Source organism: Anopheles ziemanni, chromosome 2, assembly GCF_943734765.1.
Source record: "Anopheles ziemanni chromosome 2, idAnoZiCoDA_A2_x.2, whole genome shotgun sequence".
NCBI classification, from domain to species: Eukaryota; Metazoa; Arthropoda; class Insecta; order Diptera; family Culicidae; genus Anopheles; species Anopheles ziemanni.
Genome location: NC_080705.1, coordinates 93166641 through 93194362, shown reverse-complemented (window position 1 = coordinate 93194362; position 27722 = coordinate 93166641). Strand labels below are relative to the sequence as shown.

The 27722-nt window shown below is 43.9% G+C and overlaps 1 protein-coding gene across 1 annotated transcript; it reads right to left on the bottom strand.

Annotated features, from left to right (window-relative positions):
* Positions 1 to 5662: 5662 nt before the first annotated feature.
* On the bottom strand, positions 5663 to 9407 carry LOC131281346 (homeobox protein unc-62-like). The gene is made up of 7 exons (XM_058310671.1): positions 8962 to 9407; positions 7259 to 7409; positions 6910 to 7179; positions 6745 to 6829; positions 6005 to 6651; positions 5822 to 5887; positions 5663 to 5743 (listed from the first exon to the last, which is right to left on the bottom strand). The coding sequence occupies exons 1-7, from the start codon at positions 9282 to 9284 to the stop codon at positions 5663 to 5665; spliced, it is 1623 nt and encodes a 540-aa protein (XP_058166654.1). The 5' UTR covers positions 9285 to 9407.
* Between the last annotated feature and the right edge of the window lie 18315 nt (positions 9408 to 27722).

The following is a 27722-nucleotide window of genomic DNA, read 5'->3' as shown; positions in this document are numbered from 1 at the left end:
AATGATTGACTTTGGTCAGTTGATAATTAAAGGCAGTACACGGAAGAAATATAATTAGAGCTAAATTCCATTTGGGCTTTCAACCCAGGAGCGTAACGCCCAACGTGTCCGGCACGCGATCGGCCCGAACAGCTGAGAATTTAGAAAGGGATACAATACGACCACTTTCAACATGAACCAGAGCTTGTAGGTTGTGGGATGGGATTAAAACAACACATACCAAACGTTGCGTCTCAAGGACTCATTACAAGTCCTTGCATTGCGTGCTGGTGGCTCGAGTCACGCGATATACTTCATTGCATGCCAGCGTGAAATGGTTGAAAATCGAAAGTAAATTTCACTACAAGCAGAAAACGAAAAGCCAGATATAAGCCTAGCTGTCCGCAAAAAGGACGAAACGTACGAAATTAACAATAAAAGAACACCGCACCGTCGTTCCCGAATTGGCAGGTCTCTTCCCTTTTTAATTTTAACTATTTTACATCATTTTAGGTAGTTTTTACTGTTGTTGCGTTTGCTGTCCAAAGCAATTAGTGTTCGCTTTCTAAAATTAAGACAAAGCCAAGTTGCTCGATTTTGTGTATGGTATTTTTCAGTTTTTAATGTGCTAACCAAAAAAATAAATTGCAAAAGGTTTTCGTCAAAAATTGATTTTTAACGTTCACTTGCCTCTAGATTTACATCGTTTTACATCTCACCTAGCAACCCAGGTAGTGTACGTAGAACATCAAGAATGCTAGCCTACCTTATATCCTGTACCTTTCAACTGGTCGTCGCTACTACAAACATACAAACGCTAGCTATCATTCTGATAGATCCTAGAAAGCCACGAATTGTTTACTAAACCCGTTTGTGTTGCTATTTGGAGATTTGACGATTCAACATCAAATACTATACAGTAGGCTAGCATTGTTGGATGTTCTACGTACACTGCCGGGGTTGCTAGGTGAGGTGTAAAACGCTTAAAACGCTTAAATTGTGATTGAAAATAGTTGTGTGTTTATAAAAAAAACGAACAAAATCGCTATTTACGAAACATATTTTCGTAAATTTGTATATTGCATCTCTTCTTCTTTCTCTCTAAATGGCACGGACTTTGCTGTTTCGTTATAGTGTTATGCTATCCTTTTTTAAAATTTTGGATTACAAAACCATCAAAACCTGGCAAAAAAAAAGAAACAATCCGAAGGGCTTAACGAGAAAATGATTGACTTTGGTCAGTTGATAATTAAAGGCAGTACACGGAAGAAATATAATTAGAGCTAAATTCCATTTGGGCTTTCAACCCAGGAGCGTAACGCCCAACGTGTCCGGCACGCGATCGGCCCGAACAGCTGAGAATTTAGAAAGGGATACAATACGACCACTTTCAACATGAACAGGTACGGTCACACGAGACGAACCCTGCTCGAATTTGGACGCTCGGCGAACCTTTTCTTGAATGTGTTAGTGAATCGAGCAGAATTCGCGAACCTTTTTCGAGCAGAAAAGGTTCACCGATTTTGGTGGATAGCACGAACCTTTGCCGCGAACCTTTTTGAGGTTCCGTTCGATTTCCCCATTTGTTTACAATGCTTACTTTGATTCATTCTTACCAACTATCAATGAAACTACATCAAAGATTCGTTACGTGTGAACGCTAAAAGGTTCGGCGAACCTTTTTTTGTCATTCGTTTGTAATAGTGTGCGAAAGGTTCGCCATCAAAGGTTCGTCTCGTGTGACCGTACCTAACCAGAGCTTGTAGGTTGTGGGATGGGATTAAAACAACACATACCAAACGTTGCGTCTCAAGGACTCATTACAAGTCCTTGCATTGCGTGCTGGTGGCTCGAGTCACGCGATATACTTCATTGCATGCCAGCGTGAAATGGTTGAAAATCGAAAGTAAATTTCACTACAAGCAGAAAACGAAAAGCCAGATATAAGCCTAGCTGTCCGCAAAAAGGACGAAACGTACGAAATTAACAATAAAAGAACTCTGTCTATTTCTTCCCTCTGAACTATAAATATGGTAACTTGTTGTTTTGGAAGAATCTGATCATCGCTGTTAATGACGGAACGACCCCAAAGTGGTTGATTGGAAAACATGATTGGAAGCTAAACCTTTCGCAAGTATATTTCCTATCGTTGCCTGGTCAAATGCCGCTACTATAACCCAGGACGGCGTCGTTTGTAGCGATTGATTTGTCCTTCTTATTCCACTTGGTGCCTCTTTTGTGAATTATTCGCTCCTTATCCTTTTGTATACTTTAGTTGTTTTCTTAATGGCGGTAAGGTAGCACAAGGTCCGGACTTGTTAAACTACCCGAAGGAACTCTCGAATTCTATTACAGGAAGCAATTAACAACCATCCATGGTCCACGGAGAACCGGATGTGGTCACGGAAATCACGGCAACATATGGTATACCACTGCAGGAAGGAAGGATGGCACCGTGTACGTTTCCATTCCTATGGTGTATTGACTTTATTTTTACCTTCACCTTCCCTGATTTAATTCTTCCCTCATCCTTTGCCCTTACTTTGTATTAGGAAATGGTAGTAAAAGTCTTATACTACTAGGAGTATATATAATATATATATGTATGTAGATATATGTTAATGTTAGAAAATAATAACGTAAATTTGTTACCTTCTATTATTACGTCGTTTTGCCTCACTCACAATATGAATTCTTTGTTCTTTGTTTCCTTTTTTACGTATACAAGTTTCGCAGCAATAACGATGGTATTTGGGTTTTGCCAACTGAGTTTCACTTTTCACACTTATTAACCACTCAGTTTTTTTTTGTTTTCTTTTCTTCTAAGAGTATTGGTAGGTCTAAACTGAAACTGGTATGTTGTATCACTAGTAAAAAAAAAAAAACGAGTAACACTTGTTGGCCTGCTTTTCTTTTGCTATTTTCACTGTGCAAGTATTTGTTTTTTCTTCCCTCAAAACTCTATTATTTTAATTTAACATAGTTTTGTGATTCTTTTGTATACTTTATCGTTTGTCGCTTACTTCGTATATGGTATACTTTAGTTGCTTCGATGACTGTTTGGTTGCGATTCAGTTGCTTATTGCAATGCAAGTTACTTTACTTATCTTATCGTACCTTGCTCTGATTTAAGCTTAAGGTTCATCGTATCATCATTGTATAAGAAAGATTTTTTTTAGTTGCACTTTTCACCGTTGCACTCTCTTTTCTACACCGAACGCTTTTAGTATTACAACTTAAGCTGTTAAGTTAAACAAAACGTATGTTGAAACACAGAAGGAAAATCGGTCAATGTACACAGTTTAACGATGTCGGGTGTGTAAGCGTTCTAACCGCGGGACAAGTTCAAACCACTGTTCACTCATTCAGTTTGCCGCCTAATTTACTATTGGTATTCACGTACACTACTGGTACATGTTTTTGTCTTCATTGCTGTTTCCATTCAGAGCATAATATTTCGTTTCAATGGCGATATGGAAATCAAATAAATCTATTATCACAGACTTCATACGTCCTTCTACGCGTTTATAGCAGCGTGCATCGATTTCCATTTCATACCCATCTCTGCCGGTTTGAGTTTTAGTTCGCTGGTCTTCTCCCCTCCCCTGGCCAATGCTGGCCAGAGAACGGATGGAGCGGGTAAGACCGACCGTAAGTGTGAGTCAAGCAGGAACAAGTGGAGGGCGGCGCTTTTGCAAAAAATTTACGTATTTCAGTTTTACGTATTTCTTTTCTTGAGTAAGCTGGTGTCCCTAGATTTCTAGTTCAATTTTCTTAGATTATCTCTTGTGTGTTTTTTAACTAATTTGCTCTTACTTGCTAGTTACGTATATCTGCTTTGTTTCATCCTTTCACAGTTGTATGTTTTTTCTTTTGTTGAACTTAGAAAAGAACTCATATGACACTTAAAAGTAACTTTGTTCGTTTGTTGCTTATCCAAATAAAACAAAAAACGTTTCGATTTGTGTTATAGCTGCGTATCATTTTAAAGTTTCTACGTATACTTGGCTTGGGTTTTGTTTTGTTGAGTTTGTTCCTACGTCGTTACTTGCACTCCACAACTTTAACTTTCCATCTTCATGTACAATCACTTTAAAGAAGTAATAAGTGTGGCTTAGAAGAAATCTAGAATTCAGTTTTTTTTTCTAATTTTATCCTATCATTCGGTAGTATAGGAAGAATCGTCTCGGAACGGTTTCACTTTCCAGCGCTATACAATATTTTTTTCATTTTTTGGTAAAGGATATTGCCATCTACTATTACCATCGCCGTTTCTCCGAGCCTTTTTTCCAACCCTCAGTGGCCATTCAATTACCATCAGCGTCATTAGAGTTTGTTGAGAATAGTTTTCACCTGCACGTGTTGTCCTTGCGCATTATTTTCACCTCACCAGGGTTACCAAACACGCGTTCCGCGCAAGGGCCCCTAAAATATATGCAAATGATATTTATTTATGTAATCGGCCACCGATTATTTTCTTCATTCCGTTTCTGCTGCAGTTTGCGAGCTCCACTTTAACGCACAATTCATTTGCTATTCCACGTTTTGTGGGACACACGGATCTTTTCCGCGTTCACGCATAACAAGTTCCAGATTTCCAGGAACTATCCGGGATTTCATGGGTTTTTTTTCGTCACCCCTAATTGAGTTACGTATGGTAGTGGGGAAGTTACCTTTCCAACACTCACAAAAAATAGCAGGAGAGAAAAAATGAAAATCCACAACAAACACTCGTCCGAGGGTTTGGATGCTTGCCCAAAGCGTCGTATCCTTCAGTTCACTGTTACGGTGGCTCATTACGAAGGTAATAAATATTAATCAATTCACCGACTTCATCATAGCCGATCGGCACGCACGAATTCGTCCCACGAAAATGAGCCAGTTAATGGCATTAACCAATAAAGGATACCAAGCACTTTGCACTCGCGTTAATTAATAACACTCCGATTCGAGAAAACACAGGAAAAAAAACTGTAGACGGTGGTGTGACCAAAGTCACTTGTTCAACAACGAATGGTCCTTTCAATCGTCGTTGGCGCCTTTGCCGAGGGGGGTGATCAATTTGTTTATAAATTGCATCGCTATTCAAATCACAACGAGAACAAGCGTTGGCCACCCTTTTTGACCACTTCTCGCTCGGATCCAGAACTGCAAAGCATGGCACTGTTTACCTATTGATTGCTGCAATTTCTCGCCCTCCACAAAGCTGACCCCCTTTGGAACGGGGTAGGAGGATTAGGAATTGTGTTTGGTTTGGTTGATTGGAAGGATTGGAGGCACAAGGAAGCAGCTGTTGCGAGTCATTACCATGCAATCAGTCTTTGTTTCCACCGTGCATGTGTTTGCAAACACTTTAAAAAAAACCACGTCCTTCAGGGTAGGGGGCTTCATAATCAATACGATAGGACAACAATTGTTTGCAGAACAACGCCTTAGTGCCACAGCGTAACCACGTGGCAGGTTTTTGTTTTCCGTTTTTGTTTGTAAAACTATTCCCATAGGTAGGGGTCTACCTTTAGCTCGGATTGATAAGCATTGAAGGCCGATCCGTTCGATCCACGGTTTGATTGTGGGATGAAAGCCGCAAAAGTTGGTGATGCAGGAAGAGCTCAACGCAGCCGACATCGACATTGGCAATATCCTTCGAGCGGTTTTGTTCTCCGAGACAACGGGGGTGAAACTCCTATTCGCCAGAGTTATCGGAAGCATTCTCCAGCATCGGAAGCAAAATACGTCGTCGAGCATTGATGAACCAATTGTTCACCTGCGGGAAAGACAAACGATGGAAAACAAGAGTCAATGATGATGTGTTAAATACGGCCTTGGAAATGGTAAAACTCACCTGCAGCAAGGTTAAGTTGGTTTGCGCTGCTACGGCCCGTTTCTCATCCTCAGTAGGATAGGGATGCTGGTTTGCCAGACGGTTTCAGGGGGTTAGGAAAGAGGAAAGCAGAGAGAAAAAAGAAAGAGGAAATGAACATTAGTTGAAAACATTGCAAATACACGTTGAAGGAAAAATACTAACGACTAGATGCTGAAACAACCAGGCCCGCATTACGCTAGTGGCATGCTTGGGGAGGATGCCCCGTTTTTGGCGCTTCCCGGAGGACGAATCTCCGTCGCCGTCCGGTGAGTCCAGCTCGGAGTCGAGCTCATCGGAGCTACCGCAGGGCGAAAGCTGCCCGGCGTACACGTCGAGCGGAGAGGTAAGAGCGATCGCCGGCGGACATCCGATCATACCGGGGAGCGTAGTACCGGCAAAGGTTTGCTCATACTGTTGCTGCTGCTGCTGCTGATGCAGATGATGCTGATGTTGTTGGTGCTGGAATGCCATAGCGGCTGCGGCAGTGGCGAGCATAGGGCCGGCGGCTTCCAGCGTTGCCAAACTGGGAAGCCCCGGGATAGCAACACCACAACCGAGTGCTACGGAAGCTGCTAGGTTGACGGATTCTTCCGGTACCAGGTCGCTGGACGGACGAAGCAATGTATTTGGAGACACCGGATGGGGGAGATCTGCGAGGGACGTAGCGACTGAGGATGGCACTTGATGGTGATGTTGATGGAAAGGATGTAAAGGATTCGATTGCTCTTGCAGCAATCCTGGTTGTGGCGATGGAAGAGGATGTTGCGAGCCGGAACTGCAAAGTCCGCTGCTCAACATATCTCGTTTGCCTTGGAGATTATAGAACAGTACAGTAGTTGGAACTACTACCACGAGCCAAAGAACAGAAAAATCGAATCTCTAGATTTGGAAAGAACTCTTACCTTGCATATTGCTGTACTCGCTGGTGTCGCTTCCCTGCAGATAGTCTGCGTTCTGATAGTACCCTTGTGCACTCCCCGAGAGATCCTGTGTTGGGAATGAAATAGGGAATATGTTTTCATTGAAATCCCCACAGACTTCGCAAAAGCACCGCAATAGAAACCAACCTGCTCCGGACTGTTGATAGGGCTGTTCGAGTTCGACAGGTTGTTGTTGTGCTCCAGGGCGTAGTCCGAGCGGAGCAGGTTCTCCGACTGCATTTTGCTCCGGAGGCAGGCAATGTAGCGCGTGCAAAAGTCCCGACACAGCTCCTGCACCTTTTCCAGCTCGAGCAGGTGTATTCGCAGGACCTGCAGTGCCTTTATCATAAGCCCATCCAGCTCGCTGTTGTTCGTCAGCAGTGGACGCTTTTCCTTCTCTAGTAGCTGTACAAAGGCCTGTCGAAAAAAGGAGAAGTAGGCGCAGAGATGGTTTAATATTTGTAGTCGGAAGGTTCCTGCTAGCCGATTCCTTTACCTGAATGTCGCGGGAGAAACTGTCTCCATCGCCGGTACCGTTGTTGGTGGACCCGTTCGGACTCGATGCGGAAGACGAGGAGGGAATGTAGCCTTGTGTTGCCTGCTCACATTTCTCCAGCAGCAGTGCCAGCAGGGAAAACAGTGGATGTCTAGCGAGGTCCACCGCGGGAAAAATGAAGAAGATAGACAACGTATTAGAACTTTCCTTTTTTACAAACATCTACAGCAAGAGGTCTCTGGCCAAACCGATGTCGTAGCGCATCTCAACAACCGCCCAGAACTTCGCATTTCGCTCGTAATAAAAGCATTACTTCTAGCAGAGTTCCACCATTCGTGTCCGCCATATTCTCCACTTTCAGATCAGTTCGTGACAATGTCGAAGATGCCGATTATCCTTCTGTCCCTGTGCGGTGGGGCGCGCATAAAGGATGCACCAGAGTCTGGGAAGATCCATTTGTGACTGACAACAGGACATTTTGCATTTTGCCATTTTTTTTTTTGCTCTCTCTCTCCGGTTCTATTTTGCATTGGAAATTTCTTTATCGCTTCGATTTCGCTTCGACCGGACAGCGAGACGCCGATGTGCGGCGAGGTGGAAATTCGTATCTAGCTCGTTCCTGCGTGCCCATTCGCCAACCAACAACAATGTTCCCAAGTGGTGCAAACGGTAGTCCATTCCCCTTCCTGACTCCCCGCGCCGCGCGCCCTAAGGTTGGCTCGGTTGGATTGTATGCAAATCGAGCCACTTCGTGAAAAAAGACTGCTGATTTGAATGCAGAGGAAAAGCGCATCTTTCAATGCTCGTTTTCCGGGCCCACTCTCTTCTTGCATTCCTTGCTCGGTCGGTAGCGCCACGTACGGCCACACACAACAGCTTCGTTTCCACTTCACGGGGGGGTAAAAGAAAATGTGAGTTACATGCCCCGGGAAGCGGAGATCACGTCTTCCAGATGCATTTGCACAGAAAACCATATGTGCGCTCCACAAACCTAACCGCCGACGAGAGAGAGCTGCAAAAGGGAAAATTTAACTGGACCACCACCATCGCAAACGCCACACAGAGGTTTGTCTGACAATTCGAAGTTGCGTTCGATTTCTACCCCATTTCGTTTGGTGGGGTGGTGTGCTTCTTTAAGATATTTTTCTCGATGAACATTCTTGACCGACGTGAGCATCGACTAACGTATGCGCATCCGTCCCCCGTTGCTGGTGCCCGAAATCCATTGCCAAATCTTCCTAACGACGTTCCGTCTTTAAAATAACTCATCGGTCAGCTAATAAGTCGTTTCTCTACTCGCCGCGTGGGCGTCTCGATGGATGTTTTCTCGAGAGGCCACGGCACACTCTACTTCATCGAGGGGGCTCATTCATCATGCGAAGAAGCGCGATCGAACGATGAATGAATGGGGAACAAAATTGCTCAAATTGTCTAAAAACGCAACCATTTCATACGCATTCGCTTGGGGGTTGCTGCTCTTAAGCAGTTTTAAATAAATCGACCTGCTCCAATCGGTGGAGGTTTGTTCTTTGATGTTAAGCCGCACGGTCCCAAAAATGAGCCAACATTATTGACGAGAGCAGCTTTGATGTTTTCGTTGTTTGGCTTTAAATAACTGTCCACTTCGCTGTGTGATTCTTGTTGTAGGCGCTGCAAACTCCACAAAATGGCCAGCGTTCGAGCGGCTTTCCCTACAGACTCACTTGTAAACCGCCCGCTTGTCGGCCTCGAACTGCGCCTGGTCGATGTCACTGAGGCCATGTGGTGAGATCGTGGTCGCGCCGCCGCCGGAGCCTGCCGCCGTCGACGGTACTACTGGCCCACTGCCAGGAGGTCCGTTGTTGCTATTGGTGTTGCCGCTGCTGCCATTGCTATTACTGCTGGTGCTGCTGCTGTTGCTACTGGTGTTGTTGGTGTTGACCGTGTTGCCGATGATTCCGCTGGTACCCCCGGCCACCACCGCACTGCCCAGCCCGGATGCCGTTACGCCCGATACTGGAACTACCGTAACGCTGTTCTCTTGCATTTTGTGTCAATTGCGATCCGCTGCGAATTAGGAGGGGGTTTTCCTTCTCTTGTGCTTTTACCCGAACTACTTCTTGGTTTTCGTTGTTCCCTGAAAAAGTGTCAAACGAAAACTCTGTCCTTCCGCCGGTTTGCGTTGTGCGTTGTTGTGTTGGCGTCAATTTGAGAAACGTTCCATCGTTCGCTACACTTTCATCTCATTTGACGAATGTACAGGATCATATCCGTCCGGGAAGAAATCGGCAGACGTAGATTTTTCCTCATTTATCTCCTTGTACTCATTGTGAAGGAAGGAAGTTGACGAGCTGATGCGAAGAAAATGAGATAAAAAGTACATTATTAACATTGCGACGTTTTCCTTTTCATAACAATCGAAAGAGAAACCCAATAAAAAATGTCTTTAAAATCAATTCAACCCCATTCAAACAGTTCAGGTACATTAAAATGCTCCAACATTAACCCAACATTTCGACGGATGCATATCAACCGATCTATCAAATAAGCTTTTATGATCCACCGGTGGTACGCCTATCATCGAAAAAAAAAGGAAACAATCATCGCATTACTCCATTTGGGATTAATGTTGTCCACCTTCCCCCCGCTTTGGCTATAAAATTTGAACTGAAATAAATTGTTATCGATACCCGAAAACGACGAGGCGGTGCACCGGTTGATGTGGTTGAAACTAAAACTCAATTTTGCACCAAACGATGGGCCGGGTTCGGTGAGAGGGAGGGGGGCACAAATAAATCCAAGCCGGAAATCACGGCCAAAAACCAGAGCGACATGAGGAGACACATAAACGGTTCGCCACAAATTGAGAGCCTCAATACACTGCCACGGCAAATGATTGAGCCCCTCCGCGGCCTCGACCAGAAAATCGTGGGAGCAGGAAAAAAGTAAATAAATCGTACAACGTACCACCACCACGACGACGATAGTAAATCATTCGGAATTCATCCGCGTCGGCCAAAAGGATGGACGGCGGGGGCAGGATGTCTCATAAATAAACACTGTACAAGCTATCAAATTCAAATCAATAACGAGCCCATTGCGCCGTTCCGGGCACAGTTTGGAGTTCCTCTGCAATTCCCCCTCCCAACCGGCACCACACTTCGCCTTTCCCCTTCGACTAGTCAATCGTTTTTGCGTTTCAAAATACAATCCAAACGTCGGGCTTCCCACCACTAGCGCGCCGCCATCCATCAGCACATTCCACATTCGCTTCCGGAGCTTCCCGTTTTATGGCAAATAGATTGTTGACTCCGTCCTTTGCGGGCTCCCAAAAACTACATCGGAATTCGCGTTCGATTTAGAATTGTCGTTTAACGTCGAAAAAGTAAATAAAAAACGAAACACAACCCTGAAGAAATGGCATTCCCAAACCCGCTAGTATTTCTGTTAAAACCCTAACGTTTGGAACCCGTGGAGGCATTTCCTTGTCGCAAGCAGTCAAAAGCGGTGCGGGTTTGGGACGGGAAGAAAATGGAGTTAAAGTTTATTGTTTTTGATTTTCATTCGGCCACAAATTTGGCCGCCGTCCTCGGTGAAACGTCATTACTGGGCGGAATCGGTACTCGACGAGCTTTCGGTTTCGGGTTCATGAAGTTTCATTCCACACGTGAGGAACTCGTCGGCCAACCCCCACTCTTCCCCGGAAAGAGGCACGTTGGGTTTTCCACGCTTTTATAGGCAAATGATACCTCAATTCGCTTGTTTGTCCTTGTCGGGACGGAAAATGAGGACCTCGGCAATCGTTGGCCCCACACACAACAAACGCTGTCATTACGACGAAAATGCAACGAAATCGGGCTCGGCTTGTTATCGGCCACGGAAGAGTAATGTGTGCTTTCTAGCAGGAGGACCTTTGATTTGATTTACCACGAGGTTGGGCAATAAATTTGCAACCACTCGCTTTGACCACCGCCGCCATTACAAACAGTAACCCTTGGGTGCGCAAGGTTTGCAGTTACCAACCGTTGAAAACTTGAAAAGGGCAGTTTTTCAAAAGTCATGTTCTTTAAAAATATTATTTTAAATACCGTACATGAGGGATTAAATGCTGTTCACAATATTGTAAATCAAATATCCTCCAAAGGACCTTGGATTCGGTAGCGCAACACCATCTCTGAACATCAGAACGACATGATTTGTCGTTCCGCCGGCCAACACAACGCAATAATTTGGCAGGATGATGTGATTTGAATAATTTCGCCGAAATTATGAGTTTCTGGCGTGTGGCGTGTGCCTTTCCGGTGCACACCATCAAAATACGGCCCCACACAGAAGCGACACAAACGACGATGCTGGCCCGTCGCCAACCGTTGACCCCTTTGGCGTCCCCCCAGAGGAATGCAGGTCGGTTGTTATCCTGGATAATATTTTCCCAAACCGATGATAATAGGTGCAGCCGGGGTCTCATCGAGCATAATCTGTGTTGTTTTCGGGTTCGGGATAATAATTCTCCGTGCGAGATAGAATTCGATAAGGGAAAGCATTTTGTTTCTAATTGCTTTCCACATGGTTATCGGTGAACGCACAAATCATCCAGCGAAATGTAATTGTTGTGTACAATTATATTCAGGCTTCTAACATTTGGTTTGTTGGTAACAAAAATAAAGCCACAAAACAAACAACGGAAGCCAGCAAAGGAAACCTCTCCACACCGGTTAAGGTAGATAAAACAACGATAAGTTTTCTCGTCTTTTCCGGCCCAAAAAAGAGCGAGCGCGCGTCAAGTGGCTCGGGCAAATGTTTGCTCAAATTGGTACTAGCGGGTCATTATGGCCATTAATTCAATGTGAACAAATATATTGGCCCCCGCGCTCCAGAAGGGGGCCAGGTGGTTAAACGGCTGACGTACACGACACACCCGAACCGGTAATCCATTTTCGGAGCAAAAACAATGATTACATCAAGTGCTCACTGAAGCGGTGAGAAAATAAATAAATACATCAGAGCTCCATCGGCGGGCCATGGTGAAGAATTAATGGACACTAACGGCCCACGGATTGCGATCGGAAAAAGGGAAACCCGATAATTGTATCTATTAAATCAAAGTGGTAACATAACGAATTATCCTGCAGTTTGTACGACTGTTTGTGACCTAATAGATTGTTTTCTTCCATACAAAAAACACCGTTTCTACACTCGTTTACCTTTTGCGAAAGAAGTATTATCAAATTGATGGTAGCTCAGGCAAGTCTAGAATCGGCTTTAGCTTGAAAGGCAGGAAAGCACCTAACCAGTCCAAGAAACTAATAATTTAGATTTTATGCAAGTGAGCCAAAGTGATCCGATCTTAAAATATGTTCTATTCCCTTTGGTCAATATGATGGAACAGCCACAAACGATAAGTGAACAAGTCAAACCGACCCAACAGAGACCAGCTGCATGTTGATAGTGCTAATGATGAATAGTTAATTTGATGGCATTCCATTTACGCCTCTGCGCCCTGCGTTAAAATCCTCCCTGTTTGAGCTCATTATGAGTACAAATTACTCCACTTTCGAGAAGCCGACTCACTTTGAACCGCATCGGAATGCGTGCAGCAGAGTTCTGCAATCTCCAACTTATTCTGGGTCATATTCTTTAGGCTTGCTTGGAGATGAAACGTTTTTGTTTCGCAAGAGTGGCCGCAGTAAACCGACGGTAGATTTTGCCAGGTCCTTTAGAAGCTTCACGCCATGTTTGATTCGCATGTTTTTGATTCCACGATGAGCAACCACAACAAACGCCACCGCATTTCAATAAGTTCAACCAATTTTACCGCAGAACTTCAGATATTTCTTGTTGCTAGCACACGGCTTCCTCTTCTCGTAACATCTTGAAGGGACCTTCGCTGACATTTATGACGTTTATTTCACGGTCTACTTGATCAGTATAGCTGCATCATTTTATTTCTTCTCGTTCAAGCGAGGGGAAACATACACACACACCATTCTCTTATCTTGCCATTCTTTGCATGCGAGAACGATTTGGGGAGGGATTTTTTTGATTTCCTTTTTCTCAACAAATAGCAACAAACGGAAACCGGATTGTTCTATCAGAAGAAGCGCTGTCTTATCAGCTGCGCCATTGATTATTCTGCTTAAATGAAGATTTGAACAAACAAAGTAAAACGATTCCCTCTCCTCGGGGGCAATGATGAACCCCCGATGCTTGTTTATAATTAATTTACTTGCTAAGTGATGATATGTTATCAACCGAAAGGCTGGTACGCCGTGTTCATGGTGCTAAATGTTTGTCTTCCGACCGAAACGAAAACCCAACGTACCAGTTGTGTGTGTTCTAGGTACGCAAAATTCCACCACGCTGCTCATCCGTCCATCTTCGCACCTAGGAAGGGAAAATAACAAGCTTGCATAATCGGTAAACTCATAACGGCAGCGTTAGGTACGAAAAAAGGTCAATAAAAGCACATCGGTGTGTGGTCCCACATAAATCGCTACCATCTGCTGCCGGGAGCCGGCTGCTTTGATTAAGGATGGTTTTTAATACACGTCCCAAGCGGGGGGGCAAGACAAGTGGTTGGGGGATGCCAGAGAGAGGGTTTTGTTTTCTTGAAAACGTAAAATTAATAATGAACCGAACCCGGCTAAAACACCTTGCCGACTCCCGCAAGCAAATGTGCCGCAGTGCATCAAAACACTCGGGAAAAATGCAGGAAAAATGATTCACCTTCGCAAACATGGGTGGTGCACGGGTGAAGTATTTTAATTTTCCTAACAATTTCGCTCAAGCCGACCACGCCAAGGTGCCTCGAAAATCCGAGACGATGCGCCTAACGCGGATGGATGCCGGAGCTGTTGGACCGTAACGGGTTCGTAACGCCTCAACGCGCCATCAGGATGACACGAGTAACGGGGAATGGCGTTCGCTTGACTCAAGGAAACGGTTGCAAAATGAGCGATGAGGTGTTGCGCAGAATTTGTCTCACACAAAAGATGATAGCGAAAGGATTTTAGACATTCTGTACTGTTTTAGAGCGTAGACTCTTTGTTCGGTCTCGGAAGGAAGCTTACCACAACAGCATCACAAACTCGAAAGACGGGAAGCATCACGGCATCACACACCTTGCTGACAGCTTTGTGCACCTTCTTTACCTAAACAGCTCGGAAGCAACAACTTAGCTCCTTCCAACACACACACAGCACACGGCGGTATTGTGGCACCAATTTCTCCGGCATAAAATACCTTCCGTGAAGGCGAGACAGAGCACCACAACCATTATTACGCTTCACACCATCGTCTTAAGCAGTAGCGTAATTTATTCAAATTTTTAAGCACTCAAACTTTTCCCTTCCGTATGTTCCATCCCCTGCAAGCGCCGAAGCTGGAGCGTTTTACATCTGGTTCTGGGGCGGAACTCCCCCCCACCCCCATCAGGCGAAGTTGCATCGTTGCTTCGTTTCGTTGCTCAACTTATATCGTCCGGTTTCGGCATGACGCCATGTGGAAGCAAATATACACTGTACCCATAAAGTCAGTACACAGCAGGCTAAACCAGCTACAAAGGCCATTTACTTTGTAAGGAACCAATGTTTCAAAAAAGTAAAAATGTGGGATTGTTTCTGACATTATCCTCTTCATGTTGATGTAATTTGGCCGCGATACGACTTTGGGTTTCCGAGATATGGTCAAAATAGTGTCACAACACCCTAAACACGCACCAAAAAAGTGAGTACACAGCAGAATGTTTCATCATGTTTCGTATTGTAGTTTGCTTTTGCGTGGTATTTAGGTGGTTGTTTGAAGTTTTATGACATAAAATGAGAACGTTTTAATCAATTCATCAATGGTTGATAACAAATTCACTTCTTGTTTGGCCCAAAATGGCCAGAAACGGGCCTCCTTTGCAGAAGAGGTCCGATATCATCCGATTACATAAAAATGAAGGAAAACGGTACAATAAAGTTGCTATTTTATTGAACTGGAACATAAATACAGTAGTAAGAGTGGTTTAGCGATGTAAAATGGTTAGCCTTCTTGAAAATTTATCGAGAATCGATCATTTTACCGTCATACTGAATCGGATGATGCGCATGATTGAGACGATTGTGGGTGCTGAGCGCAATATAAGTGGCCAAAACAGTGTTAACAATAGTGTATGAGATCTATGCTGACATACTGATCAATTTGGCTTTTATAATTTGCCGATTCCCTACCCCTCTTGCACCCATACAGCCCCATACTATGACGCCTTCACCTTGGTATTTAGCGTATAGCGGGATTCAGTTCTACCGTGGGTTTTCTCCACACTTTTGTTCCACCATCCCTTTGAAAAATAGTAAATTTACTCTTGATCTTTACATGCATTGTTCTGAGAACCCGAGGGAATCGTTTATTTAGTTTTTTTGGGCACCCTCATCACTGCTGGGGATGTACTCCTCCATTGCGAGACTTCTTACATTGATTGTATGCTTTTAAGTTAAATGTCTGCATGATTTTTGAATAGATTCAACACTGATTGATAGGCCATACCTCTAATGAAATATTGTCCACCAGTTTGGCCACTTGTTTTGGGCCCAGCAGCCACAATCGTCTCAATCATGCGCTTCATCCGATTCAGTATGACGGTAAAATGATCGATTCTCGATAAATTTTCAAGAAGGCTAACCATTTTACATCGCTAAACCACTCTTACTACTGTATTTATGTTCCAGTTCAATAAAATAGCAACTTTATTGTACCGTTTTCCTTCATTTTTATGTAATCGGATGATATCGGACCTCTTCTGCAAAGGAGGCCCGTTTCTGGCCATTTTGGGCCAAACAAGAAGTGAATTTGTTATCAACCATTGATGAATTGATTAAAACGTTCTCATTTTATGTCATAAAACTTCAAACAACCACCTAAATACCACGCAAAAGCAAACTACAATACGAAACATGATGAAACATTCTGCTGTGTACTCACTTTTTTGGTGCGTGTTTAGGGTGTTGTGACACTATTTTGACCATATCTCGGAAACCCAAAGTCGTATCGCGGCCAAATTACATCAACATGAAGAGGATAATGTCAGAAACAATCCCACATTTTTACTTTTTTGAAACATTGGTTCCTTACAAAGTAAATGGCCTTTGTAGCTGGTTTAGCCTGCTGTGTACTGACTTTATGGGTACAGTGTAGATAAAAACCAGTGGGGAGGGGGGAGCTGTTGGGAGGCGGAATAATTATGCATGCGGTCCGGAGTATTGTGTCATTGCTATCACGCATGTGGTATTTATGGGAAGGATGGCAGCATCCAACGAAAAACCATGTGCCACTTTAATGAAACTAACTTTTGGCTGTCGACAAGGGAAGGTTCTTAAGGAGGAAATAAGCAAACAATATCGAAGAAAGGGAACTTTCAACTATGATCGGTAACATCTTGGAGCGTCAAGAACCAAGTGATAACGAATACATTGAAAGTGCTATGCATAAACTTGTTATAGGAAACACGTGAAACGATCATGGTATTAATGAATTAACTGTAGGGATTGAGCCGAGATAAGAGAGAAATTAAATAATTGATCGAAACAAACAAATGAATGAGTGAAATTATTCGCAAGCTAGATGGCTATGACAATTTGGAACTATAGCCTACTTGAACGGAGATAGATCTGCGTTTGGATCAAAGGAAGAAAAAGTATATATATTGAAACGAGAACAAACGAAGAGCAGTCTTGTGGTAGAAGTTGAATTGAGCGGATGAGATTTAGAAAGAAAAGAAGCAATAATAATATTGTCGAATTAGGAGTTTAAAATAAAAATATAGAAATGTTTCGTGGAGATCACGACATCTGTAAAAACTAACGATCAAGTTGAAATCAAATGACCAAGAGCCTATCAAACCAACGGATTGGCTAAATCAGCCGGAAAGCTGATGTAAAGTGTTGACGTTGACTACAAGACAATTGTTTAACCTCGCCCGATCAGCCTTTCTCAAAGGGCGCCCATCATCCCGGTAGATAGTGTTGTGTGTGCACACACCAATTAGGTGCACAATGGATGGTGCCCATCAACGTCACAACAAGCCATTAAAAAAGGCGCACCGAGAACGCATTAACACGCTCATCAAACTCACACTCGCCCAAGAGTCCCGCCGCGGGGTCGATTGATTGGTTTTGAAGGTTTCGTAAACATAATCATCGGGGGGCGATAACGCCCGCGATAGGACGCAGAGGCAGCTCGGGGTTTGTTTTGGTTTTCCCCGTATCGGACACACCGAAAGAAAAGGCTGTGCTTTGTGACTTCCTTCCCAGCTCCGCGCTCCAGATTATGTCGTGCTTGGCCCTTCGTCTTTCTATATTTCTCTCGGTGCGATGGCGTGTGGCGGTGCCCTTTGAAGTTTGTCTCCGACGTTATCTTGCTTTTCTTGGCTCGTTTAAGGTTCACGGTTGTATGCACGCCGGTGGTTGTCGTACTTTTATTGTCCCAGTTGAATTCCCTCGGCTGGAACGCTCCGCTTCTTCGCATGTGCAGAGAGGCACACTCCGGTAATCTTTCGCCAAACAAAACGGTCACTTTGAATCAGCCGACGTGGTTATTGCCTAGTAGTTGCTACATATAATCCATCCGGCGGGCTTTTCAAACATCTTCCCGCCTGTGCTCGGTCTCGGAACAAAAAGCCAACGCCACACTTAAGACTGGCCAGAGGCAAATTAGTTTCAATTAGCTCAGGGGGTTTTTATTTGAATATTTTATCGCGCAATGTGCATCGCGTGCGACACCAACTTTGGCTTTGTTGTTTGAACGATGGTTCACCAGATGCAGAAGTGTTGCAATGCCACCACAAACAAAACTCCTTTCGTTTGCTCTGCCAGTAGTTTATTGAGGAAAATCCCTTAAACCGACCAACGAATGAGATGATTAATTCTTTCTGAAGAAGGCCCTTTCCTTTGGTATAGTCGGATTTAACGATCTACCCCCGAATGAATCGGGTAAATTAACAGCTTTTTTTTATGACCGATTTATGAGCGATCCGAAATCTTCACACGTCAGTTAATGGCAGGTTCCACTTCAAAGTTCAAGAAGCCCCATAAACCGGTAGCACGTCAATAAACTTAAACCGTGGCCTGATGATGTGGTACCACTACCGTCATTAAAGCACCATCATATGAAAGGAAAAAAAATAAAACAGCAAACCAGTTAAGATAACGATAGTCCCAGCGGGAGACACTCCGCGTATTCGCACATACGAACGGAACGACGACCGAGGAGGAGGCAAAGGACCATGACAACGAGACGAGGTTAATTATGGACATCAATAAAGTGTGGCTTTTATCAGCGATTGGGACACGGACGAGGATCGTTTCGCTTGTTCTTTTCGCTCCCGGGAGACAGCTTAGGCGAGGTACCAGCCTCGGGACGGATTGATGGAACGTACGATGCACGAAACGTGGACCTCCCAGCTTAGAACCGAGTGAGGACGCTTTCAATTAGATTCACAACTTGTTTTCGGGATTTTCTTATCAGCGATCGAAGCATTTTTTTTCTTTTTTTTTTGTCACACATGAATACCCTTATTAGACGAGGACTTTATCTGTCATATTTTCTCAGAAGTTTTCTGCCAAACGCGTTTGACAGATACATTCCTTCTTCAAAATCGGAATCGGGCACAACCGGTTCCGATTTTCTTTCGACTGGGAATTTTTATGTCAAAGTTTTTGCTTTGTTTGCACTTTCAATATATTTATTTACTTTTTGCTCTGTTGATTGCAACAGATTTTGTCCATTACTCTAGAATCAACAATACGCTAAATTCAAACATGAAAACGATCAAATAACTGCAAAACCCATTTTGTGGAACTTTGCGATATTGGACGAGCGGACATCATTTTTATGTCAAACGTCCTGCCAAAGCCTACTTTGACAGGAAAAGTCTGGGCAAAGATGACAGATAAAATACTCGTCTAATAAGGGCAAAATGGCGAATTTATGTGTTCTAAGGATTTGTCCGTAAAATTGCAGAACATCGAAGAACAAACGATTCGGATTAAACATTTTCTTTTAGTTTTATTTGCCTCTGACACGTATGAAAACAAATTCATACATTAAACATACAAACAATGCAAATTAAATACCTTTGAAAATAGATTCAAAAGAATTTTGTTGAGATCGTTTCTCTTGTTTGCATTAGAAACATTTACGCCAGTTCAAGCTAAGTACTAACATTTCTCTTTGCATTTTTTCCATTTTAACCAAAACAACTTTCAGAAATTTCTACCACCATTCGTCTCAGTGCACTAAAAATCACATCATGCATTTTTCATCCGGATTAAGTGTGTCTGGAAAACCTCAACCTTCGGCGCGACAAGAAAAAACTATCTGATTTTTCGCTCGCTTCGTTCGTAGTAGGAAAATGCTGAAGACCTTAAATCACGCGACTGCAAACATAGTGAACAAAACGCACGTGGACCAGCGAAAACCCACAAACAACCGAAGCATTCTGCAACGGCGGAAAGCTATCATTTGCTGGAAGAAATAAAACTCCCGGCTGGCCACCTTTTGCCTTTTTTTTGCCATCAGTGGGGCACAGTGGGCAAATGTGTGGCGCACGTCGTGTGGCGGAACGTGATGATGTTGTGCACCGACACACACACACACACACACCGACACACAGGGCCGTCGAGCGGAAGTCGATGTTTGATGAAAGAACTTCTTGCTGTGAGTGTGGCCAGCCATTGCCATTCAAAGCATCCCTATCCTGCGCGGCCAAGGATACCATGGCTCCTGGAGGGTAAAGGACGGGGGAAAAAGAACGAACGGAATCACCATCACGAGCAAGCGACGGATTGAAGCGAAGAAGTTGCACCACCGAAACCAGATTTCAATGATAAAGGATGAGTTTGAAGGAGGACGGCGAGCGAGAAGAGGAGGAAATTAGAAAAGAGAAAGAGAGAGAGCAAGGCTAGGAGGGGGAGGCAAAACTGGAGGTCGGCCCTGTTCGGAATGGGTAAGCAGAATCACCCTGAACCGCAAGGAAAAGTCAAAGTCGCCGGGTGGTGGCTGCATGCGATCGGAATTTCGTCAGCGGAAAAACGAAACTCAAAGGAAAGGAGCGAAGGAAGGGAAGGGAAGGATGTCAGCCGGACGGGGGAATAAAGCGGAGGAAAAGTGCAATAAAACGCAAATGTTACCTTTAATATAGAAAATATTCCCGCCACGGAGGAGGGCGAAGACGAAAAAACCGACGCTGTTGGAGAAGTGAGACAACAACGACGCGAGAAAGGCACGAGGAGGAGATAGCTTAGGATGCGGCTCTGCCTTTCGATGAGTGATTTTCCATCCAGCATAGTGCAGCCAAAATATAGAATAAGGAAAATGTATGATCGTGCTTGGATCAACGATTTCTGATGTGTCCGAAGGACCAACTTATGCTCTAATAAATTTGTAAAAGAGATAAATATTTCCAATCAGTGGTTGGGAGTAGATGAATCACACATGTGGAGACAAACTCCTAGGTCATTCGTTATCAGATACATGTTATCTGAATGCCTCTGTCATGAATGTCGTCCAGAACTGGGCTTATGTGATGGAATTGCCCGTCAATTATGCCAATCCGTTCCCTCAATCTCCCGAAAGGCTTACTGAGCACCTTTACTCAGGCACTCACCCAAGCCATAGTGAAAGTATGACCAAAAAAGTAAGCATCTTTCTGCCTTCGGTAGACTTTCTGGTTTGAATTACCTCGTTCGTTCACGTGTAGCTTTTCCCCTCGCTAGAACCACGAAATGTTCTTGCCTCCATCAGCGTGCGTTCGTGGCACGCAATCGTCCTTCGTGCCAAGGCGACCGGCAGAGAAAAGAAAGGCGAAAATTGACTTCAACGAAAAAAAAACCCACCGAAACGCAATCCCAAAGCTGCACGATTTTCTCGTCACACGCAAAAATATAATCTCATTATTCGACCCCCCCCCCCTAACGAAATGGTCACCTTTTGGCATTGGTTTGGGGCTTTCGGGCTACCAACGGGGAGCGCATGGGGGAGGGAGAGAAAAAAAACAACACCAAACTAACTGGTGCCTTACTCCGTGTGGACGATCTCATCCATAAAATTGGGGAAACTACCCGAGCCGGGGGGGGTCCGGGGAAGCGGGGAAGGGGGGCGCAGGGCGAGCAAATCGGAATATTCAATTATTTATAAAGATTCAGATTATCCAATTAGGGACAAAGCTGGTTCGCCATAGCCCCCGGCTAAGCTAGGAGTTGTACTCATTGCGGCTAGAATGTGTGGACCAAACACCGGAGGTAATCGGAAGGATATCTGTGAGGCGAAAAGCTAGTGTTAGGTCTGAGGCATGTTAGTCAAAGCTCGAAAGCATGATTTGGTTTAATTAAATTGAACTTGAGCTGGACGTATTCGAATAAAATATTGGATAAATTTAAAGGCGCCCATGTTCTCCAAATTCTTCAAGTTCTTATACACAATAGCCTACTCATTTGGAACTCTTATAATTTCCACAAAAATTATATCTAACGACAACCTTCTCTGTGTGTCAATTAGATTATTTGTTAATTTTTTGTTAAGCAACAACATCGTCTACAACAAACAACAAAGAATTACTAGGACTAAAAGAACTTCAAACAGGATGCAACTCCTCGTCCAGATGAGTGCCTCACTTTCTAAAACCTGGCACCAGCGGGGATGCTTATCGAGCCCGATAGAAAGATTACCGATCGAGGACCGGGTTCTACAGCTCGCCCACCACTTCTAATACCGGTAATCACACTGCCCCACCACCGCACTTTCCAAAGCATTCCAAAAAGGGGTCGTCGTTCTGGGGGAACGAGTAAATTGAATGACTACAAATGAAATGAAGCCCAAATCCCTGAAAGAACGTTCGTCTCCAACACTCTGCTCCCCCGAGGTACCTCTCCCCCGGGCCCGACGTCGACGCCCCCTGTGTTAATGCCCAACGCAATTTCCACCCAAAGTCCCAAAATTCGTTTTGACGTTAGAGACCATATTCGCCATATTCACCAACGAAAGAGACACGTCGACACGTCGGAAGGAGGAAGATCTGAGGAGTTGGGTTCGTTGATGTCTCTCGATGAAAGGACGACACCAAATAGGCCGGGGTTTTGTGGACCGGGGGAGTTTATGGAGAGAGTTCTGATAATCTCTAGCCCTTCCCCCGAGCCTCCCTCCCTCAACCATTCAATCCGTTTCTCCCAGGCAGCCCTGAGGCGGAGATTTTGATGACGTTCGGTTCATAACTAAATAGGAGGATCGCATTTTATCGATGCCGTACCACAGAGCAGCAGCACCCCCGGAGGCCCCGAATGCCCATTACATGCTTTTTACCCTTTGCCATTCCTCTCTTCCACACACCTTCCCCACTCAGGATATTGTCCCATACAAAAGAGCCGGACTTTGACCAAAGGAACGCAGCTTTTCGGGGGGATGATACAGCAATTCACGTAGTTTTAGAAATTTTTTCCCTCTTCTTTTTTCAAATTTAGGCCGGGATCAATTGATTGGGAAAGTTTTTCCGGCCTAGGCCAGCCGTAAATCCGAAAGTCGCAGGGGGTCAATTGTGTGGATGGGGGATCGCTAGGCAAGTGACAATTTTGCATGCAAATTAGATGGTTGGTCCAGCTTGCCAAACTAATACGAAACAAAAGTTCTAGGCATCGAAAGTTCATACTTTTAATAACAAAAATAGAATAATTACAACACACGTTATGAGGGCTTATAAGGAAAAGATGAAAATCACAACATGAAACTCCTTTACGATTGGTGAAAGTGACTTTTCATGTCTCGCTTGCTCGGCTGTGCTGTGGCACATGTTTTACATTAAAATTGGCTTAATTGACGCTACCGCAACAATCTCGAACAAGGTTTGCTTTTAGTCTAAAGTGTTGTTCCTCCTGGGAAATGTTAGCGAAGGTAAAGGGAAACCTCCGATGAACCTTTCATGTGCCTCAAATAGAAGCAGAATCATGTTTAACGAAATTTTTGGCAATTGTCTCAGGTATCTGTTGTGATCTCCACGAAACATTTCTCTATATATATATATTTGAAATACCAAATTCGACTATTTTTCCTCTCTTAGCTTATTTTATTTATACAATCTCCATCCACTCTTGTCAAAATCAATTACAAGACTGAATGGTTCAAACCTCCCCAATTTTTCAATGTCTACTTTGTTCCATCTTTTTCAATATGCAGATCCATCTCGGTTCAGTAGTAGGCCATCGATCTTCCAATTTTCGTTGCCAACTATCTAGCGAATGATTTCATTTTTAATTTTTAGTTGCCTCACATTCGAAATTCCTTCGTTTATTATTTTGATCAATTCGTTCATTATTATTATTATTCTATATATTCATCTAGCTCGGCACAATCCCTACAGTATCCTTAATTTAATGTTTAAAAAAGTTGTAGGTAAAAAATCCTTGGGAAAAACAATCCATGCTCCACGAAAGCAAAAAATAAACCCTTCTAGCAGACGATATTTTCCGATTACAACCAGAATGTAATGCGCGTTGTGCACAATAAAGAAAAACGTCGGACGGCCCGAGAGGCCATGCTATGATTTATGTGCCAATAATCCACCAATTGACATCGGAATCACCCTGTTGGAGGCTGGTCGCTTGCCGAGAAAGAAAATACCCCGGGACGAGTCATAGTTGGACCTTTTTTCCCCCGCGTTTGCCATGACCCTCCCGAAGACACGCCCGAAGGGTCATTAAGCTGCGAACGGACGACGGGGGAGAAAAACACATTCTGCCATGTCGTACACAATTATGCTGCGGATGTACAGAAGAATGGATTTTTAGGGAACAAAAAAAAAAGAAGGAATAAACACATACAAATGTAGTGCGGAGACTAAAACTGACGGCAAATGAACAGAGGCCGGGTTCGTCGTTGGGTTGGGGGTTTGACGACAAGGGCAGCACCATCGCAAATCGTGCGTCCTTGAAGGAGGCAAAACCGGGGCCCAAGATGGTCACTATTTAATGGGAAAATAAGGGCGCCGGTGGTACTACCACTGCGAGACAATGCTTACACCGAACCAACCAACAAGCGCGATAGGAATGTGAGTTATTTCCGCCGATCGCACCGAAGGAAAAACGATATATGAAAAGGGGCACAGGGGGGACGGAAACTTCATCCAGGCAAATGGAAAAGAATTTGCTTGAGTGCAGAAAAGGCCAAACGAAAAAGGAAAAACTGGCGCACAAAAAGGCAGCACCCTCTTGCGGATAAGACAGTGCAGGGTGGGAGGGCGGGTGGGGGGAAGAAAGTTATACAAGTGCCAGTAAATCATATTTTTGTGTAAAAATCACATTAAAACCACATGCTGTTGCTGATTCGGCCCCGGAGTTGGACCCCCCACCCCCTTTCTGGCACATCCCTTCATTCATCTGGCATCACAGCATCGTTCATATATTAGTGTTTGTACGGTCGTTTTTATTGCTTTTGCCCTCGCGCACCCTCCGGCCACTTTCCCCCGAACCCTTCTAAGGCACCCGGGAGAGGCCACGTTCTTCTTCTCGGCGTGACGCGCGCCCACAAAAACAAAAAGAAGAGTGCGCGGGGCGAAAAACTTTGCGCCGGGCAAAACGGATTCGCCTCCATGCGGTGACGCCAAGAGTGAAATGTGCAGGTTTTTGCCTCCTTATGTCTTCCACTTTTTGTGTGTGTTTTACCGGTTTCTTCCCAAACGGATTAAGAGCCAAGCGTGGATTCGTGCGAGGAGTTTACCGGAACATCAACGCTGAAGTGGCTGAAAAGGAGGAACATTAACAAAAAATAAAAAAAAAACACACCAACAACTCAGAAATTCAGATCAACTTCGACCGGAGAGGGTAAAAGTGTCATCCGGAAAATCGTTTGAATAGTTAAGGAACGACCCGCACAACAGCGTTCGGTGATAGACTTCGGGGCGGACCGCAAAACTCCAGCTTTTTTCGGTGATCCTTCGATAACACGATTGTGTTTTCTCTTTCCTTCTTTTGCGAACATGAAAAGCGTTTGAAACAATGTTGTTCAAGTGAAACGTATGTTACCATTATTTACGATCGTACGTGTGCGCTTATCTCTCGTGACAAAGTTTGTTTAGTTTTAACAAACACACCCAAAACCACAAAGCAGGCGGGTGAACTGAAATCTGAAATGTTAAAAACTTTTACTAACATCTACACCACTTATGAAAAAAAAACACAGAAGCACAAATGCCAACGCCGAACTCAGCATTTCCCTCGGCACAATCGTAGTCACCATTGCTACCAAAAATCTCATCTAATTGAAATGAAGTCGTAACGAAGTCAATTCACGCGTTCCATCCTTTCCATTATTTTGTCGCCCCCCAATGGCGAAAGGACGGTGAAATAAAGGAAAAAGGTTGCGAAAAATGTCGCCCCACCAAGGAACGGAAAAAAGGGTTTTTGCTGGTCAAACGAACTTGGCCCAGACGTAAACTGTTCTCCTCTGTGATTGTTCCTTTGACCCGAGCTTGGTTTGAGAGAATTGGCTTAGTAATCTGATGAAAAATAGTGAAGCGTTTGAAGCGCGTCGACTAACTCCAACGCCTTTTAATTATTGCTGAAGGAAAAGGCCGTACTGGTTCTTGTGGGAAAACGGGTTGACTTTTCGGGGGAACGAGACACGCTACGTACCAAGAATATTCTTATTCGGCACGTAAAGCAAAGCTACGGGACCAAAATTAGATCCAGATTTTTACGATCACTGAATTTCATCACGTTCAATTATTTTTGCTTCCGTTTTTTTTCTGGTTGTGAAAATACTAAAGAGAAGGTTATTGCAAAAAATTAAACAATTATCATCCCCTTGTCGTAGGTTCTGTTTGGCAGGAAGGACGTAACTAAACTGTGGGAAGCAACAGAATTCAAAGAAATTCCGCTGAGAGTTTGAAATTAACTTGAAACTGTGTGCGAAAAGTTTCACCCTCGAGTGAGAAAGTTCAAACGGTCCTTCTTCTGACTTACCGCTCAATTAAATTTGACAAATTTACTGGCAAATCCGGTGGCGGGCAGCGGTTGGGAAAAGGTCCTGGAAAAACAAACAGAACGAAGAATGTAACAGTTAATTGGAGAGGTATAAAAGGCAAACGGAGTGGAGAGCTCTCCACTCATGTGCTCATTAAATCGTAACAAACGGTGTTCGGAGGGTTGGGTCAGCTTTCAACAAGCAAAGGAAAAGCAGTTCCGGCGCGTTTGGTTTATGAATAATGACATTTTATTTGCCCATTTGTACATCATAACTAACGCGAACGCGCGCGCATAAATATCGTTGGGTACGACAAAACATAAAAAGTGGCAGCGCGCCCGTTGACATTGAATCTCGTTTTTCATTTCCTTTTTATGACTTTCCTTCGCTTCTTAATATAGCCGCCGGGAAGATGAACTGTCAAAACGATATTGTTCCACGAACGTGGTCGACGCCGCGTGCGAATGCGAAGGATATTTCATCGTAAAAATAAAAGAAAACCAATATCTCGTGGCTCACGAACGGCGGTATGGCGGCGGACGGGTATCCGATGGTACTAGGGATTGTAAGGTTTTCCCTTTCCACCCTTTAGAACTCGATAGAAGCGAGTGAAATTCGTGACGCCATGACGTGCATTTTTAATCGACTCCATCGAAAACCAACCAACAACAACCGAACGGAAAGAACTCCAAAACATACTCACGAGTGACAACAAAACGTCACCATTTTTATTTCGACTTCGGTCTTTCCATGACTATTGTGCATTGTTTTGTGTCCGGGGAGTTGGTCATTGTGATTGGTTTCGTTGAATTGTTCTAAATTGAACCCTTATACAGGGTTTCGATTCATACAATGGAATGTTACAATAGGTAGAGAGAACATTTTTAAAGCATAGGGGATATTTTCAACCGGTTGAGAGAACTTTGCAATCATATAGGGGAATGTGTCAGACAGCTAATGGAATAGTGCAAACCAAGCGGGGAGCTTTGCGATCGGTTAGGGGAGCAAGTTGTCAACCTCACAAAAGTCTTCGTTTATTGTAGTTTGTTTGTTTCCTTTGATCCCCTGTACGTTCACACAAGAAAAGTAAATTGATTACTGTGTATTTTTACTCGTCCATTAATTTCATTAAAAGTTGTGTCTTCGATTTCTACATCAACTAGTTTACACTCGTACACTCGAGAACCTCACGTAGAATGTTACACATTGACTTGTCACTTTGCGTTTACCGCAGCGGATCGATTGTTTGACAGAACCGTTGGTAACAAATCGAAAAAAAAGCTGAAAAATCGAAGAATATTGTTGTATTTTAGTAGAAAACAATTTATACGATTTTCAAATATTTAATTATTCAAAGTTATATCATTCCTTGGCATAAAAACGATGAGTTTTGTGAAGTTAGCAGCTCGTCCCCCGAACCAGCTTCAAAGCTCTCCGGTGGATTTGCACGATTCCCCTAGCTGTCTAACACATTCCCCTATACGATTGCAAAGTTCTC